The sequence below is a fragment of the Mesoplodon bidens genome, assembly GCF_964165515.1.
Source record: "Mesoplodon bidens genome assembly, chromosome: 19".
Taxonomy (NCBI): Eukaryota; Metazoa; Chordata; class Mammalia; order Artiodactyla; family Ziphiidae; genus Mesoplodon; species Mesoplodon bidens.
Window position 1 is genome coordinate 51567892 of NC_138179.1, and position 15416 is coordinate 51583307.

Below are 15416 nucleotides of genomic sequence, written 5' to 3' on the forward strand. Positions count from 1 at the left end.
CTAGGTCTGTGTACACTCACTGCGTGACCCTGGGCCAGGCACCTAAGGGCACTAACCTTCAATGTGACACATTTAGTGAGCACCTGGCAGGCCCTCACCCCCTCCAGGCGTTTCCTGATATCCTTTCCCATACCACCACTCCCCCCCAAAAAAGGTGGACTAGGTTCTTCTAGGTTCCAATAAACACCCTGCATTTGCTACATATATTTTTTAAAGATTTATTTATTTTTGGCTGCGGGGGGTGCTTTCTCTAGTTGCCGTGCGTGGGCTTCTCGTTTCTGTGGCTTCTCTTGTTGTGGAGCAGGGGCTTCTGGTGTGCGGGCTTCAGTAGTTGTGGCACAAGGGCTCAGTAGTTGTGGCTCGCGGGCTTAGTTGCTCCACGGCACGTGGGATCCTCCCAGACCAGGGACTGAACCTGTGTGCCCTGCGTTGGCAGGCGGATTCCTAACCATTGTGCTACCAGGGAAGTCTCTACTACATTACTCTAGAATGTCAACTTCCAACACCAATGAGACTGCAAGGGTCTTAGCCTTGTATTCATAGGGGGAGCTAAGAACAAACAAAATCATTGTTAAGGTTTAAATAGCAAAAAGATACCCTTAACTACGCACAACTACACACCAATGAGTACGTGTAAAGGTGGCGAAACCTGAATAAGATCTGTGTCTATTTTCTAGTTGAGATATTGCACTAAAGGTTTTCAAAATGTTACCATTGGGGGAAACTGGGTAAAGGGTACATGGGATGTCTTTGTATTATTTCTTAAAACTGCATATGAATCTGTAATTATCTCAAAATAAGTTTAATTTTAAAAAAGAATACCTTTAGTACCAATATAAAAAAACAACATTTTTTTCCTGGAAGAGTTCTGTCTAGCCAGGGAGAGAGTTGCATAAAACAATAATGACGGGGCTTCCCTGGTGGCGCAGTGGTTGACAATCTGCCTGCCAGTGCAGGGGACACGGGTTCGAGCCCTGGTCTGGGAAGATCCCATATGCCGTGGAGTAACTAGGCCCGTGAGCCACAACTACCGAGCCTGCACGTCTGGAGCCTGTGCTCCGCAACAAGAGAGGCCGCGATAGTGAGAGGCCCGCGCACTGCGATGAAGAGTGGCTTCTGCTCGCCGCAACCAGAGAAAGCCCTTGCACAGAAACGAAGACCCAACACAGCCATAAATAACTAAATCAATAAATTTATTTTTAAAACCCCCCAAAAAACAATAATGACTACACAAAGTGATATTGTTATTCAAAGTTCTGTGTGCCTGTGAGGGAGATGAGGACACACTTACTTTAGAGCTACAGTAATGGCATTAGCATAAAGATCAATATATAGATCAATGGAACAGAATAGAGTCCATAAATAGATCCACACATATATGATCAATTAATGTTGCTAAGGAAACTCACTGGGGAAAGAATAATCTTTTTGACAAATGGTGCTGGAACAATTGGATGACCATATGCCAAAACAAAGCAAAATAAGCAAAAAGCTGACCCTTACCTCATACTACATACAAAAATTAACTCAAAAGACTTAAATATAAGAGGTCGAATTATAAAACTATTAAAAAAATAGATGAAAATAATAGAGCAAAAAAACATGAAAAAGAAAAAATAACTTTGATGTCATCAAAATGAAAATCCTTTGCTCTTCAAAAAGACACTTAAGAAAATTAAAAGGCAAGCCACAGACTGGGATAAAATATTTGTAAAACATCTATCTGACAAAGAACTTGTAAGTACGATAAGTAAAGAGCTCTTACAACTCCATAATAAAACAAATAAATAAAAAAATGACCAAAAGATTTTAATAGTTATTTCATCGAAGAAGATATGTGGAAGGTCAATTAGCACATGAAAAGATGCTCGATGTCATTAGGAAAATACAAATTAAGAACCACAGGTACGGGGCTTCCCTGGTGGCGCAGTGGTTGAGAATCCATCTGCCAAGGCAGGGGACACGGGTTCAAGCCTTGGTCCGGGAAGATCCCACATGCTGCGTAGCAACTAAGCCCGTGCGCCACAGCTACTGAGCCGGCGTGCCACAACTACTGAAGTCCACGCTCCTAGAGCCCGTGCTCCACAACAAGAGAAACCACCGCCCACTCACCGCAACTAGAGAAACCCCGTGCGCAGCAGTGAAGACCCAACACAGCCAAAAATAAATAAATAAACAAATAAATAAATAAAAAGAACTACAGGTAGACACCACTACACACCCGCCATAATGGTTAAAGTGAAAAAGACTGACTTTACCAGGTGTTGATGAGGTCGTTAAGCAACCAGAACTCTCACACACTGCTGGTGAGAATGTAGAATGGTTTAACCACTTTAGGAAACGGTTTGGCAGCTTCTAAAAAAGTTCAACACACTTACCATATGACCCAGCCATTCTACTCCTAGGAATTTACCCAAGAGAAATCAAAACTCTATGGGAACATTCATAGCAGCTTTATTTGTAATAGCCCCAAACTGGAAACATATCCATCAACTGGTGAATGGATAAACAAATTGTAGTTTATCCATGTAATGGAATACTACGCAGCTATTAAAAGGAAAGAACTTTTTTTTTTTTAAAGAAGACGTTGGGGGTAGGAGTTTATTAATTAATTTATTTTTGCAGTGTGCGTCTTTGTCTCTGTGCGAGGGCTTTCTCTAGTTGTGGCAAGCGGGGGCCACTCTTCATCGCGGCACGCGGTCCTCTCACCATCGCGGCCTCTCTTGTTGCAGAGCACAGGCTCCAGACGTGCAGGCTCAGTACTTGTGGCTCACGGGCCTGGTTGCTCCGCGGCATGTGGGATCCTCCCAGACCAGAGCTTGAACCCCTGTGCCCTGCATTAGCAACCACTGCGCCACCAGGGAAGCCCAGGAAAGAACTATTGACACATGCATAACATGGATAAATCTCAAAGTAATTAGGCTGAATGAAAGAATTCGTACAAAAAAGACTATATAATTCCATTTATATAAAATTCTAGAAAATGCAAACTTAATCTATATTGCCCAAAAGCAAAATGGTGTCTCCTGGGAACTTGGAGGTATAGGGCAGGGAGGGATAGATTACAAAGGAGTAGAAGGAGACTTTTGCGGGGTGAAGGATATGTGTATTACCTTGATTGTGGTAACATTTTCATTGTGTATGCATGTGTTAAAACTCATCAAATGGTACACTTTAAGTATGTACAGTTTATTGTACTTCAATTATATATCAGTAAAGATGTTTTTTTAAATTCAATAAAACAGCAACAGTAACGTGTGCTTTTTGGCAGTTTACAAAACACTTTGTGATATTCACAGCACCCAAGGGAGGGAGGGAGCCAGGCAGTACTTTCCTGGTTTCCCAGATGAAACACTGGGCCTGAGAGAGGTGACAGGGTTTGCCCCAAGCCACAGCACCAGGATATAAGGGAACTGAGCTGGGACGCGTGTCTTGGGTTGGATTGGTAGGGTAAAAGGCACTGGAATTGGACCCCAACCTGTCCCAGCCATTTACTAGCTGGGCTCCTTATGTTACTTCTTTATTTCCTCATTTACTGTGAATTAAAACATAGGTATAGGGCTTCCCTGGTGGCGCAGTGGTTGAGAGTCCGCCTGCCGATGCAGGGGACACGGGTTCGTGCCCCGGTCCGGGAAGATCCCACATGCCGCGGAGCGGCTGGGCCCGTGAGCCATGGCCGCTGAGCCTGCGCGTCCGGAGCCTGTGCTCCGCAACGGGAGAGGCCACAACAGTGAGAGGCCCGCGTACCGCAAAAAAAAAAAACAAAAAAAAACATAGGTATAGAAACATCACTGAAACATACATGTACAGTTTAATAGATACTTATAAAATGAACACCCATGCATTCATCACACAGGTAAGTCAAGAAACATATTGCCAACGGGGGCTCCCTGTGAGGCCCCTCCCCAGTCGCAACCCCACCCCTGCACTGCCACCCCTACCCAGGTAACCACCACCTTTCCAGTTACTGCTCTGGTCGGAGCCCCCACGGTCTCTCTCTTGGATTAATGCAAGATCCTTCCAACTAGGTCTCCGCCTTCGACACTTGTCCCCTTCCTTCTCAACACAGGAGTCAGAATATTCCTTCTAAAATATAACTCAGATCATGGCACTCTGTTTAAAACCCTATAACGGTCTCCTATTTCACTCAGAATAAAAGCTACTCTCCCCATCACGCCCTGTGCTCCAGCCGCCTGGCCTCCTTGCTGTTCCTCATGCAGGAAGACACCAGCTAGACTCCTTCTTTAGGGCCTTCTCTTGGCCTGTTCTCTCAGCTCCAAAGGGCCTGGGACTGGGCTGGAATACTCCCTCCCCACCACTTAACTGACACTTTCCCCTTCTTCATGCATTTGCTCAGACTCTCCTTTGCAACGAGGCTAACCCTGCCCATCCTCTATAATACTGCAACCTACTTGCCCTCAGCTTCCAACGTGGGAATTGTTTACTCATTTATTTTTTTAACTAATTAATCTTTTCATGGAAGTATGTTGATTATAAAATTGTGTTAGTTTCAGGTGTACAGCACAGCGATTCAGTTATACATACATATATATATTCAGATTCTCTTCCCTTACAGGTTATTAGAAAATATTGAGTAGAGTTCCCTGTGCTATATACAGTAGCTCCTTGTTGGTTATCTGTTCTATATATATAGCAGCGTGTATATGTTCATCTCAACCTCCTAATTTATCCCTCCCTGATTTGGGAATTCTTGAGCCTCTGTGCTTTTCTTTTTTCCATAGCACCACCTTCCAATATACTATTATAACTTCTTTATTTATTTTATGATTGTTTATTGCTGTTTCCCCTGATAAAAGGTGAGCTCCCCAGGGTGAGCACCTTTACTTGTTTCATTCACTGTTGTTGCTCCAGTGTCCAGAATAGCATGTGGCACATTGCAGGAGTTCAGTAAATACATATTAAATGAAAGAACCACTGTCCTTTTTTTTTTTTTCAGTAATCATTTCCTTGCTTTTCTCTGTGGTTTTTCCACCTATGTATCCATTCCAAATAATACAATTTAGTTTTGCTTGTTTCAACTCTATGTGAGTTGAATCCTACCATAACTGTTTTTATGGTCTGCTTTCTTTTGCTCAATACTTGTTTTTTGAGACGCATTCATGTTGCTGTGGGTAGCTGCAATTCATTCATTTTCCCCTGCTCTCTGTCAAGTTTTTCCTTGTATGAATATACCACAACCCATCCATCCATCCAACTGTTGATGGGCATCTGGGCTCTGTCCAGTTTTTGGACAATCTTGCATGTGTGTCCTCGCACATATGTGTGTGAGAGTCTCCGGGGTACATACCTAGGAGTGAAGCTGCAGGGTCTTAGTGTATGTGACTCTTTAATTTTATAAGATAAATGCCAAATGGTTTCCGAAGTAGTTTTTTTTTTTTTTTTTTTTTTTTGCCCACGTGGGGTCTTCGTTGCTGCGTGTGGGCTTTCTCTAGTTGTGGTGCATGGGCTTCTCATTGTGGTGGCTTCTCTTGTTGTGGAGCATGGGCTCTAGGCATGCGGGCTTCAGTAGTCTTAGCACACGGGCTCAGTAGTTGTGGCTCGCGGGCTCTAGAGCACAGGCTCAGTAGTTGTGGCGCATGGGCTTAGTTGCTCCGCGGCATGTGGGATCTTCCTGGACCAGGGATCGAACCCGTGTCCCCTGCATTGGCAGGCGGATTCTTAACCACTGCGCCACCAGGGAAGTCCCCCAAAGTAGTTGCATCAATCTGCCCTCCCATCTGCAGTAAGGTCACCTCTTTGGACCTCAGTTTCCCCTGTATTTCCTTTATAAAATTAGAGAATTGGACTAGAGTATTTCTGAGGTCTCTTTTGGTTCTGACTTTCTATGAATCTGTCATCAAGGAGCCCTGAATAAGCAGCACTTGGGGCTGTGCATCCTTGCGACCACACCTAAGTTGTGAGGGAGAGAGGAGAATGCAACCTGTGCTTGGGATGAGGCCTCCAAACATCCCAGGATATCTCTTAACATTGGTGTCGGGAGACTTCCCTCGTGGTCCAGCGCTTAAAACTCCTCGCTTCCAATGCAGGGGGCCCGGGTTCGATCCCTGGTCAGGGAACTAGATCCCGCATGCCTCAACTAAAAGATCCCATGTGCTGCAACTAAAAGATCCCGTGTGCTGCACATAAGACTAGGTGCAGCCAAATAGATAAATAAATATTAAAAAAAAAAAAAAGATTGGTGTCAGGGTAGAGACTTTGGCCCTGATGGAGCTTGAAAGCTCTTATCTGTACACCTTCTACCTGCCCTTGAGAGAATTCCCCAAAATGGAACGCAAAGAGAGACAAGAGGCAAAAGTGACAAATTCACTCAGAGATAAGGTAAAACATGCCAAGTAAAGGTCAAGCCTGAGTGATCTGTTAGGGAGGGGGCATGCAGGCTCTGTCTTGGAACAGAAAGTGGTAAACTGCCTTCCTAGGGGAACGTTTCCTGAAAGAAGGGGGAATTTCACAGGAAAACACCTGGTGGGGAGGAGCCAGCAGCAATTTTTAAGACAGGGTGAGGGTAAAGTTGGAGGTGACTAGAAAGAGGCCAGCCAGGAATTGGATGGTCTGGCTGGAAGATACTTCCTGAGTACAGATGCTGGCTCTGGTGGACCCTCCCTGGGGCACTTCTCCAGGGCACACGGGCCCTCGGCTCCAATTGGTGTTGGGAAAACATTGAGTGTTGCAGGAGTGAGAACTCCCCCTGGTTTTCCACAGGGTGGAGGACGATGGGTCTGTGCTGTAAGCCCCTGTCTCTGGCTGTCACAAGAGAGAGGTGGATTTAGAACTGCACACTCCTGTAGACCCTCCTCCTGGCTGCATCTCCTCCCTCCTCCCCCTACTGTCCCCCCATGATTTCTTTCTTTCGTTCACACATTCATTCCAGCGTATATTCAGTCATATATACAGTGAGTGCCTAATATGTGCCTAGCCCCATGCTGGGCACTGGGGATGCCATAATGAACAAGGCACATTCCCGAGTCTTGAGGAGCTTATCGTCCAGTGGGGAGATGCACTGGATATGATTATCTTTCCCTCCTCTTCACCTGCAGCAGGTTGTAGTGGACTAGGCAAGGGACCTGGTGGCAGAGGGTCAGTTGCTTATCTGCAAAATGATGATGACACTTCGTGCAAGGGGTTGCTGTGAGGAGTATGTGCTAGCTAGCACTCGTGCCTTTCACGTAGTAGGTGCTCAATGAATATTAGCCAAAATGGATTAAAACCTAGGAGGGAGTCATTAGGTAGTCTAAGGCTCCTGAAACTGAGATAGAATGCCCAAAGCCTGGGCTCAGAGATGGTACCCAGTGACATGGACCTGTCCTCTGCCCAGTCTAAAAGAGGAGGGAAGTGATTCAAAAGGGAAAATCAAAAGAGAACAGAAAGATGAGAAGATGGGGCCCAGATTGATTAATCTGAAGCAGAGGGAGCCTCTGTGAGGGCATGGTGAGGTAATGAGGGAGTCTTCCCGGGCGAGGTTGGGGGTAGGGCCTGGAATGGGACCACTGAGAGAACTGAAAAACCTCAGTGATTGGCTCATGGACACTCTGGCCAGCACCTCTCCTCCCTCACTCCTTGGATAGTTACTTTCTTGTTGTCCTGCCCAGGACTAGTCAGACTTGGGTGCAGCAACATCTAGATGGGGCACGTAATCACTCAGCAAATATTTATTGAGCATTTACTATGTACCAGGCCCCACTCAAAGCGCTGGAGAGACGGCAATGAAGAAAACATGTACATCTGCAAATATATCTGCAGGATAAATTGTTAGAAGTGGAATTGCTGGGGCAAAGGGCATGTGCATTTAAATTTTTTCTCCACATTGTCAAGTTGATATACAAAGTTTGTTACAGTTTATGTTCTACTTGGATGCCTGTTTCTGGATGAGTATTTTGTTTTTTTTTTTAATTTTGTTGAAGTACAGTTGACTTACAATGTTGTGTTAATTTCTGCTGTACAGCAAAGTGTTTGTTATACATATATGTATTCTTTTTAATATTCTTTTCCATATGGTTTATCACAGGATATTAAATATAGTTCCCTGTGCTATACAGTAGGACCTTGTTGTTTGGATGAGTGTATCTTTCTAACCAGAAGGATAATTGCTACGCAGTTGATTCCCCCTGACTGCAATCTTCCCACTAGCCCATGAAGATCCTGAGTTGCTATCCACGAAGGCCAGAAAAGGAGTACCTTCATAGGAAATGCTTTCTTTTTTTTTTTTTTTTTTTTTTTTGGCGGTACGCGGGCCTCTCACTGTTGTGGCCTCTCCCGCTGCGGAGCACAGGCTCCGGACGCGAAGGCTCAGCGGCCATGGCTCACGGGCCCAGCCGCTCCGTGGCACGTGGGATCTTCCCGGACCGGGGCACAAACCCGTGTCCCCTGCATCGGCAGGCGGACTCTCAACCACTGCGCCACCAGGGAAGCCCAGGAGATGCTTTCTTTAGCTGTGATGAGGTGATCTTTCTCCAAGATTGATGCCATTTGGGGAGATTCTTGGTAGGGGTGGAGCTCACTCCATGTAGGAGTGGAAGACTTTAGTTTTTAAAAAATTTTTTTAGCGGTACGCGGGCCTCACACTGTTGTGGCCTCTCCCGCTGTGGAGCGCAGGCTCCGGACGTGCAGGCTCAGCGGCCATGGCTCACGGGCCCAGCCGCTCTGTGGCATGTGGGATCCTCCCGGACCGGGGCACAAACCCGCGTCCCCTGCATCGGCAGGCGGACTCTCAACCACTGCGCCACCAGGGAAGCCCAGAAGACTCTTTATGACCAAGAGGAGAGGGGAGTTGAGGAACTGCTATTTCAAAAAGATGCCCGAGGGAAGGGGCCGGAAAGTGACATCAACAGGGGTCACTTTGTTCAGGCATGGGCAGCAAGTTTAGCTGCCCCATTCCTGGCTATGACTGGATTGCAGGGAGAAGGGTTTGGCAGAGTTTTTGTGCACGAGAATGTCAACATCGTTACAGTGTACAGTGTATGACCCCAGTGCTTGGCAGGGACACGGCCATGCGGATTCTCTGCACACTGGGCTGACCCCTTCACCTGAGCTGTTCAGCGCATGATCCTCCTTCCTGGAGCTAGACAGCTGTTAGGGTCAGGGAGCAGCTCGGGAGACCTAGAGGACTGGGGTGGACATAGCAAAGCTCCAGAATGTTGCAGCAGTAAATATATGTCTTGGTTTCCAGGACTGTCTGATTTCAAAAATACTGCCCCACAAGTTCACCAGCACCTGTCAGGCCGGGTGTCCCAGAGTTTGACTTGGAAAATATAGTCTGTCTCACAGGTAATGGAGAGGGGGAAGGCAGCAGTCCGTTCATTGCTGTGTCTAAGCGTGGGATTGTGGGGGGAGGGGCGGGAGCAGGAGACCAGCGAGATGGGCCCAGCTCTGTGCTAGAATCTCCCGTTGAATTCTCAGCTCTGCGCTGAGGTGAGCAGGTGAGTAGGACGCAAGGTGGTGTGATTGACGCCTTTCTAGCCCCACCTGCTCACCCAGTCCTCCGCCCTATCCCACGCACTTTGGGAGGTCTAATCTATAAGCCTCAGCTCTCTGCCTCGCCCCACCAGCTCAACGAAGAAGGTCCACGTGCAAATGGGAAAGCAGTCTACCACGGCTGCTTAAATACCTGGTCTAAGCACCTGGGTTCGGTGTGGCCGATTTCAGGCTGCGGGGATACGGACGTCAGTTTCTCCCCCGGGGAGACAGGAAGGAGACTCCGGGTCCCCAAAGCTGCTATACAGCCCTTTCGGTTGACACCCCAGCCCCCCTCCCCAACTCCCCCATCGCAGCGGCGGTCCGCCCACCTCCTAAGCGATCAGGCCACTGCCCCCAGCCTCCTACGTTCTCCTCCCAGTGTAGCCCGGCCCATCTCCCCACCCGAGGCCCCGCCCCCGACCCCTCCCCGTCCTGGCAGGCTCCGGAGAGGCGGTGCCGGCCAGCGGTCTGGGACAGACGCACCAGCGGGACTACAAGTCCCAACAGCCACTGGGGCCCGGCCTCGGGGGCGGGGCTATGCCGGGCAGCGAATTGGGAGCAGCCCTGGAGCTCAGGCTAGGGAACGCGTATGACCAATCGCCGGGCGGCTCGCGCCGTGTGCCGATGGGGGCGGGGAGAAGCCCGCCAGGGCCCGGACAAAAGCCGGATTCCGGGCGGCCGCGGGAGGCTGGAGCGCTCGCTGTAGTGGCGGTGTTCGGGGTCCTGTAGACCGAGCGCCGCGCACAGGCTTTCGCAGAGTGGTGAGTGGCGGGCGACTGCTTTCGCGAGATGGACCTCACCTGGTCCCGGAGCTTCCTGCCTCCCTCCCCCAACCCGGAACCGCCTCCCCAGAAGCCGGCTTCGGGCTCACGCGCGCTCCCTGCACCTGCTTGGAAGTTTTGAGGGTCTTAAGCTTTAGGTTAGCCCTCGCCGGGATCCCGGCTGGTTGCCTCGTGTCGCCCCCTCCCCCCCCCCACGCCTCCACATTCCAGTTCCTGGGAGTTTGCACAGGGCTTGCCGCCGTCCTTGCCTGTCTCCCCTCCGCCGAATTGCATTTGCCCCTAACTGGAGCCCCTCATCCCCACCCCCCGGGGCCAGTCATCGAGCCTCGTCGGGCTTTATCCGGCCACCTCTTTCCCCCATCTGGGTCCCTCCCACCGGATGCCGGGGACGGGAAGTAGTGGCTAGTTTCCCCACTCCTACCCCTCATAAGCCGGGCTCAGGCCCTTCCTCTTAGTTCTGTGGAGTCGACTGAGCCCCGCGCCGAAGTGGAGGGAGCGAGCGGGGCACGCAGCCGCTGCGGGCCACATGGGGCCGGGCCGACCCAGGCCTCGCCACGAGGACCTAGCCTTGGATCGGCGGCGCAGGAAAGACCCTCCTAGCTCTGGAGGTGCCGTCGGGCCCAGCCGCTAAGCGACAGATGGCCGGGGTACCCGTCTCCCTCCCCACCCTTGGCGTTGATGCCGAGCTTGGTCGAGGCAAGGTCCTCAAGGGGCTGGAGGATGCTGCCGCCGCCCTCCTGTTGGGCTTGGCCGAGGGCCAGTCGCGGCGCCAGCTGCCCTCTCCAACCTTGGCAGATACTGTGAAGTGCCAAGGAGTTCTGCCATTAGGTGGTCCTCCGGAGTCTGCCTGGGAAGAGGATTTTGGGGGTGGGTGGGAGGGGAGCAGTGCATAGCACAGTTTGGTCAGCCAGCCCACAGCCCGCTTCTCTCTCCACCCTTTAACTTTGCTCTGGGTTCCAGCCAGCTCAGATCATTGGGTTTCTGAAATTCTGAAATGTTGGGTGAAGGACAGCTGGTCGACCCAGCTGCCCGGAGGGTTGTTTTCACCTTTTAAAGAGCTGCTGCTGCTGCTGCTGTTGTTGTGTTTTTTGTTGTTTTTAAGCGCTCCTTAAGCAGCTTGGAGGATGGTGATGGGAACAGCCCTCAGACACTGAGCTGGGTGGTTGGTGCCTCCACCCCCATTCTCCACTATGTTTGCTGCAGTAGGGGACCCCCAGAATTCTGCCCCTCCTGTTACTCCAGGGATTGCCTGTCGTTTAAAAAAAATCCCAGTCCTACGGATACTAACCTTAAAATAAGTGCTCTTTGTCCTTCCCACAGAGACCATAAGTAGCATCCCCAGTGGTTCCTCTCCACTGGCTGTGTCCCAGGGATACAGTCCTGGGGAACAGGCTCCTTTCATTCATCCTTCTCTGTGGGCCGCTTCTGCCCTCGGTGGCTGCTGTGGATGAACTCAGTTCTGGGCCACTTATCCTGTCTGCAGAAAAGACCCCATTCTGCTCAGAAGGTCCCTCCTTTGGATTGAGAGAGAGAGAGAGAGAGAGTGTGAGTGTGTGTGTGTGTGTGTGTGTCTGTGTCTGTGTGTATGTTTTCAGGTTCCTTGGCATGATTTCTCCCACATTTAGCTAAGTAACAGTTTCTGGGACTCTAGAGTGGAGCCCTGGGGTCTTAGCTCTGCCCTGAAACCGTCTCTCACCAGTTTGATAGCACATTCAGTTATTCAGTTCCTGAGGAGGCAGCCCAAGACTCTGTAGTGGTGTGTGCGTGTGTGTGTGTGTGTGTTGTGTTGTGTCCCCAGCCCAGACTGGTATACACGTTAAGTCCTATTGTCACTTGAGCAGATGTTCTCAGCTCTTGGTCTCTGGGCCGTCAGATCATGGTCATAGGTCACCACCTTGAAATGGTATATGCACAACTGGGTATGTGCACATTTTTCTGGGCTTTTCTTCTGGTGCTCAGAAGAGTCTGAGACCTCAGATAGGTTAAGAGCCACTGCCCTAGAGAGACCCTACTGAATGATTAAACTTGTGGATTTCTTTCCACCCAGTCCACTCCCTGGCTTTGTGAGCCTTCTTACCGTGTCTTGAACACGCAGAGGCCAGATTCTTTCCGTGCTTTTATTCTGTCTGTAAATTCTCTGTCTGGGCTTTGAGAGGGCCTTCCCCATCTAAGCCACAGTGCTCTAGTGGCAGATCTGTTTGGGTGAACTGGCAAAGCTTTTCTATCCTGTATCATCCCCTGTTGTCTTCTCTCCCATCCCCTCCCGAGGATTGGTTGAAGCTGAGTTCTTGGATCTGAGATTTGAACAAGGGCTCAAGAAAATTGTGATTTTTTTTTTTTTTTTTTCAGCTGCAGAAGGTCCCGTTGCTCATCCGTGTTCTTTCCAAAGTTGGGTCTCTGTTTGGGGAGGTGCCAGGTTTGGGGGCTTGTTGTTCTGGGAGTGCCCTCTGCTGGAGAGGCTTAGCGAGGGGCTTCCTTTCTCCTGGAATCTGTGATCTGCCGGCGGCTGATGTGTCTGAACTGCTAAGGGTGGTCAGCGGCTGCCCCCTCCTTTCTCTGCTTGATCTGCCCTGGGCTGCACTCTGTTTGGGAGGGGGGTAGGGGCACGTGTACCCATCTGATCTCAGGACCAGTTTTTCTGGTCTGAGTCAAGGAGGTTGGGAAATGGAGCTGGAGTGGGTGGGGGTGGAGGGCTGTGAGGCTGTGGGGCTGGTTGAGGTACCTCCTTCGGAAACTGATGCTGAGAAGGAGCCGGAAGTCATCCCAGGGAAAGGTGAGACAAGGGAACGTCTCCTTTGAGCCCCTTCCCAGCTACCCGACTTTGGGCCAGACACCAGACTGAATGCACCCATTGTGCCGAGCTGGAGACTAGCTGGGAGGCTGAGGGAGCCAGCCAAGCCAGGGTGAGAACCTGAGGCCCAGCCTGGCTTTTGGGAGGGAGGTGCAGAGTGGCCCCTGGAACTGGGAATGGAGACCAGCTTTCCTGAGTGTGTAAACCAGGCAGGCCTCAAGTTCCACCCTCCTTCATTTACACTTGACTTTTCTCCCCCAGCAAATTCAACAACTTCAGTTCTGGGTCTTTGTTGGAGAGGCAGGAGTGACTTTTCCTGATCTGGCCAAGCTCTTGGCACGAATCACTTGGTTTCCTTTCCCTCCCTGTCTCCCCACCCTTTCTCTCCCCAAATCGCTCCTGGCACTACCAAGGGAGAATGGGTGTGTCAGGACAAAGCGATGGGGAGGGAATATGAAGAACTTGTCATCAGAGACTCTTCTGTGAGGTGAAGGTAGGGGAAATGGCCTGGTCCTTGGAGAACTGGTCTTTTCTCTAGGGCTGAGGTGTGGGTTTTCTGGGGACCAGGAGTGAGAGGGTTTGGGTTCAGGCCTTGGGTCCCGGACTTCCCTGGTTTGGCAGTGGTTAAGAATCCGCCTGCCAATGCATGGGACACAGGTTCTAGCCCTGATCCCAGAAGGTCCCGGAACATCCCGCATGCCGCAGAGCAACCAAGCCCGTGCACCACAACTACTGAAGCCCATGTACCTAGAGCCCATGCCCTGCAACAAGAGAAGCCACCGCAATAAGAAGCCCGTGCACCACAACAAAAAGTAGCCCCCGTTGGCCACAACTAGAGAAAGCCTGCGCGCAGCAACGAAGACCCAACACAGCCAAAAAAAAAAAGCAGGGGACCTAAGGCTTTTTTTTTTTTGGCTGCGTTGGGTCTTCATTGCTGCGTGTGGGCTTTCTCTAGTTGTGACCCGCGGGCTTCTCATTGCGGTGGCTTCTTGTGTTGCGGAGCACGGGCTCTAGGGCTCAGGCTCGGTAGTTGTGGCTCACAGGCTCTAGAGCGCAGGCTCAGTAGTTGTGGTGCACGGGCTTAGTTGCTCCGCGGCATGTGGGATCTTCCCGGACCAGGGCTCGAACCCGTGTCCCCTGCATCGGCGGGCAGATTCTTACCCACTGCACCACCAGGGAAGTCCTCCCCGCCCAACCCGCTTATTAATTAGGCTTCTTGGACAAGTTATCTGAACCCCTCTGAGGTTTTATTCCTCATCTAAGAAACAAGGCCATAAATCTCCATGTCCCTCCCAGGGCTCACATACATGTGACTGAGGATGATTTCTGCCTCTTCTCCCAACTCTGGCTCAGTTAGAAGTGACCAGTATGGGTGGTCCCCAGAGAGGCCTCTGTTTTGCTCTAAATTAGTAGCTGGATGACGCAGTGGGGTGGGTGGGATGCACTGAAAGTCACAGTTCCCCCAGCCTGTTTCTGCTCTGAACTTGGGTAGGAGTCTAGTGTCCTGGGAGAAATGGGCTTTGACGTGACTCTTCCTCTTTGCTCCTTGGGGGCTTGGTCCTGCGTGAGGCTAAGTAGACTTGCTTGCCCAGCCTTCAGGCTGGTGATGTGTATAAGAGTGTGAAGTGGGTGAGTCTGGGTGTCGGGGAGACCAAACGTGGAGGGCGTGTAAGGCCAGCATTGCGCAGTTTGGCCGTGTTCCCCACAGGTCACAGAACCAAAGGGTGTGTTTCAGTGTCTGTATGTCCACCTCGGGTGGGACTAGCACTCAGGTTTGGGTCACATCCCTGCTCTTCCTGGTCTCCCCATCCGGCTTCCTCTGTGCCAGGGTGACTGTGGTCTCGGGTGAGCTAGTTTTCCTAGAGGGGGTGGAGGCCAAGAGTCCCTGGGGAAATAAATGCCACCCATGTTTTTCTCCACCATCATTTCCCGATCCTCCTCCTATGATGTGAGAAGCGCTGTTTGAGATCTCCCTTCCATCCCTCCCCCTGGGGCGGCCCTCTTCTCCCTCGGAGAAACGCTGAGATCGGGTATTACAGTCTGGGGGCAGCTGGGCGTGGGTCTGCCCTGCTGGAGAAGATAGCACCTCCATCTCCTCACCCCCTCTGACCAGCCCCTCTCACCCCACCAGGTAGAGCAGGGCCCTCCGCAGCCATGTCGGCCAAGGCGATCTCCGAGCAGACAGGCAAAGAACTCCTCTACAAGTACATCTGCACCACCTCGGCCATCCAGAACCGGTTCAAGTATGCCCGGGTCACCCCTGACACTGACTGGGCCCACCTGCTGCAGGACCACCCGTGGCTGCTCAGCCAGGTGAGCCTGCCCCCCGGCCTGAGCCCCTTCTCCAGGCCGAGAGTCCCAGGAAGAGAAAG

General features: G+C 50.8%; 1 protein-coding gene across 3 annotated transcripts in view; it reads left to right on the forward strand.

The window, feature by feature from the left end:
- Positions 1-10080: 10080 nt before the first annotated feature.
- The window catches only part of ACLY (ATP citrate lyase), a 43007-nt gene continuing 37671 nt past the window's right edge, over positions 10081-15416 (forward strand). For all 3 annotated transcript variants that reach the window (XM_081220662.1, XM_081220664.1, XM_081220663.1), the window contains exons 1-2: positions 10081-10232; positions 15176-15357. In XM_081220662.1, the coding sequence (XP_081076788.1) occupies positions 15199-15357 (159 nt within the window). In that variant the 5' untranslated portion in view covers positions 10081-10232; positions 15176-15198. The remainder of the gene's footprint in view (positions 10233-15175; positions 15358-15416) is intronic.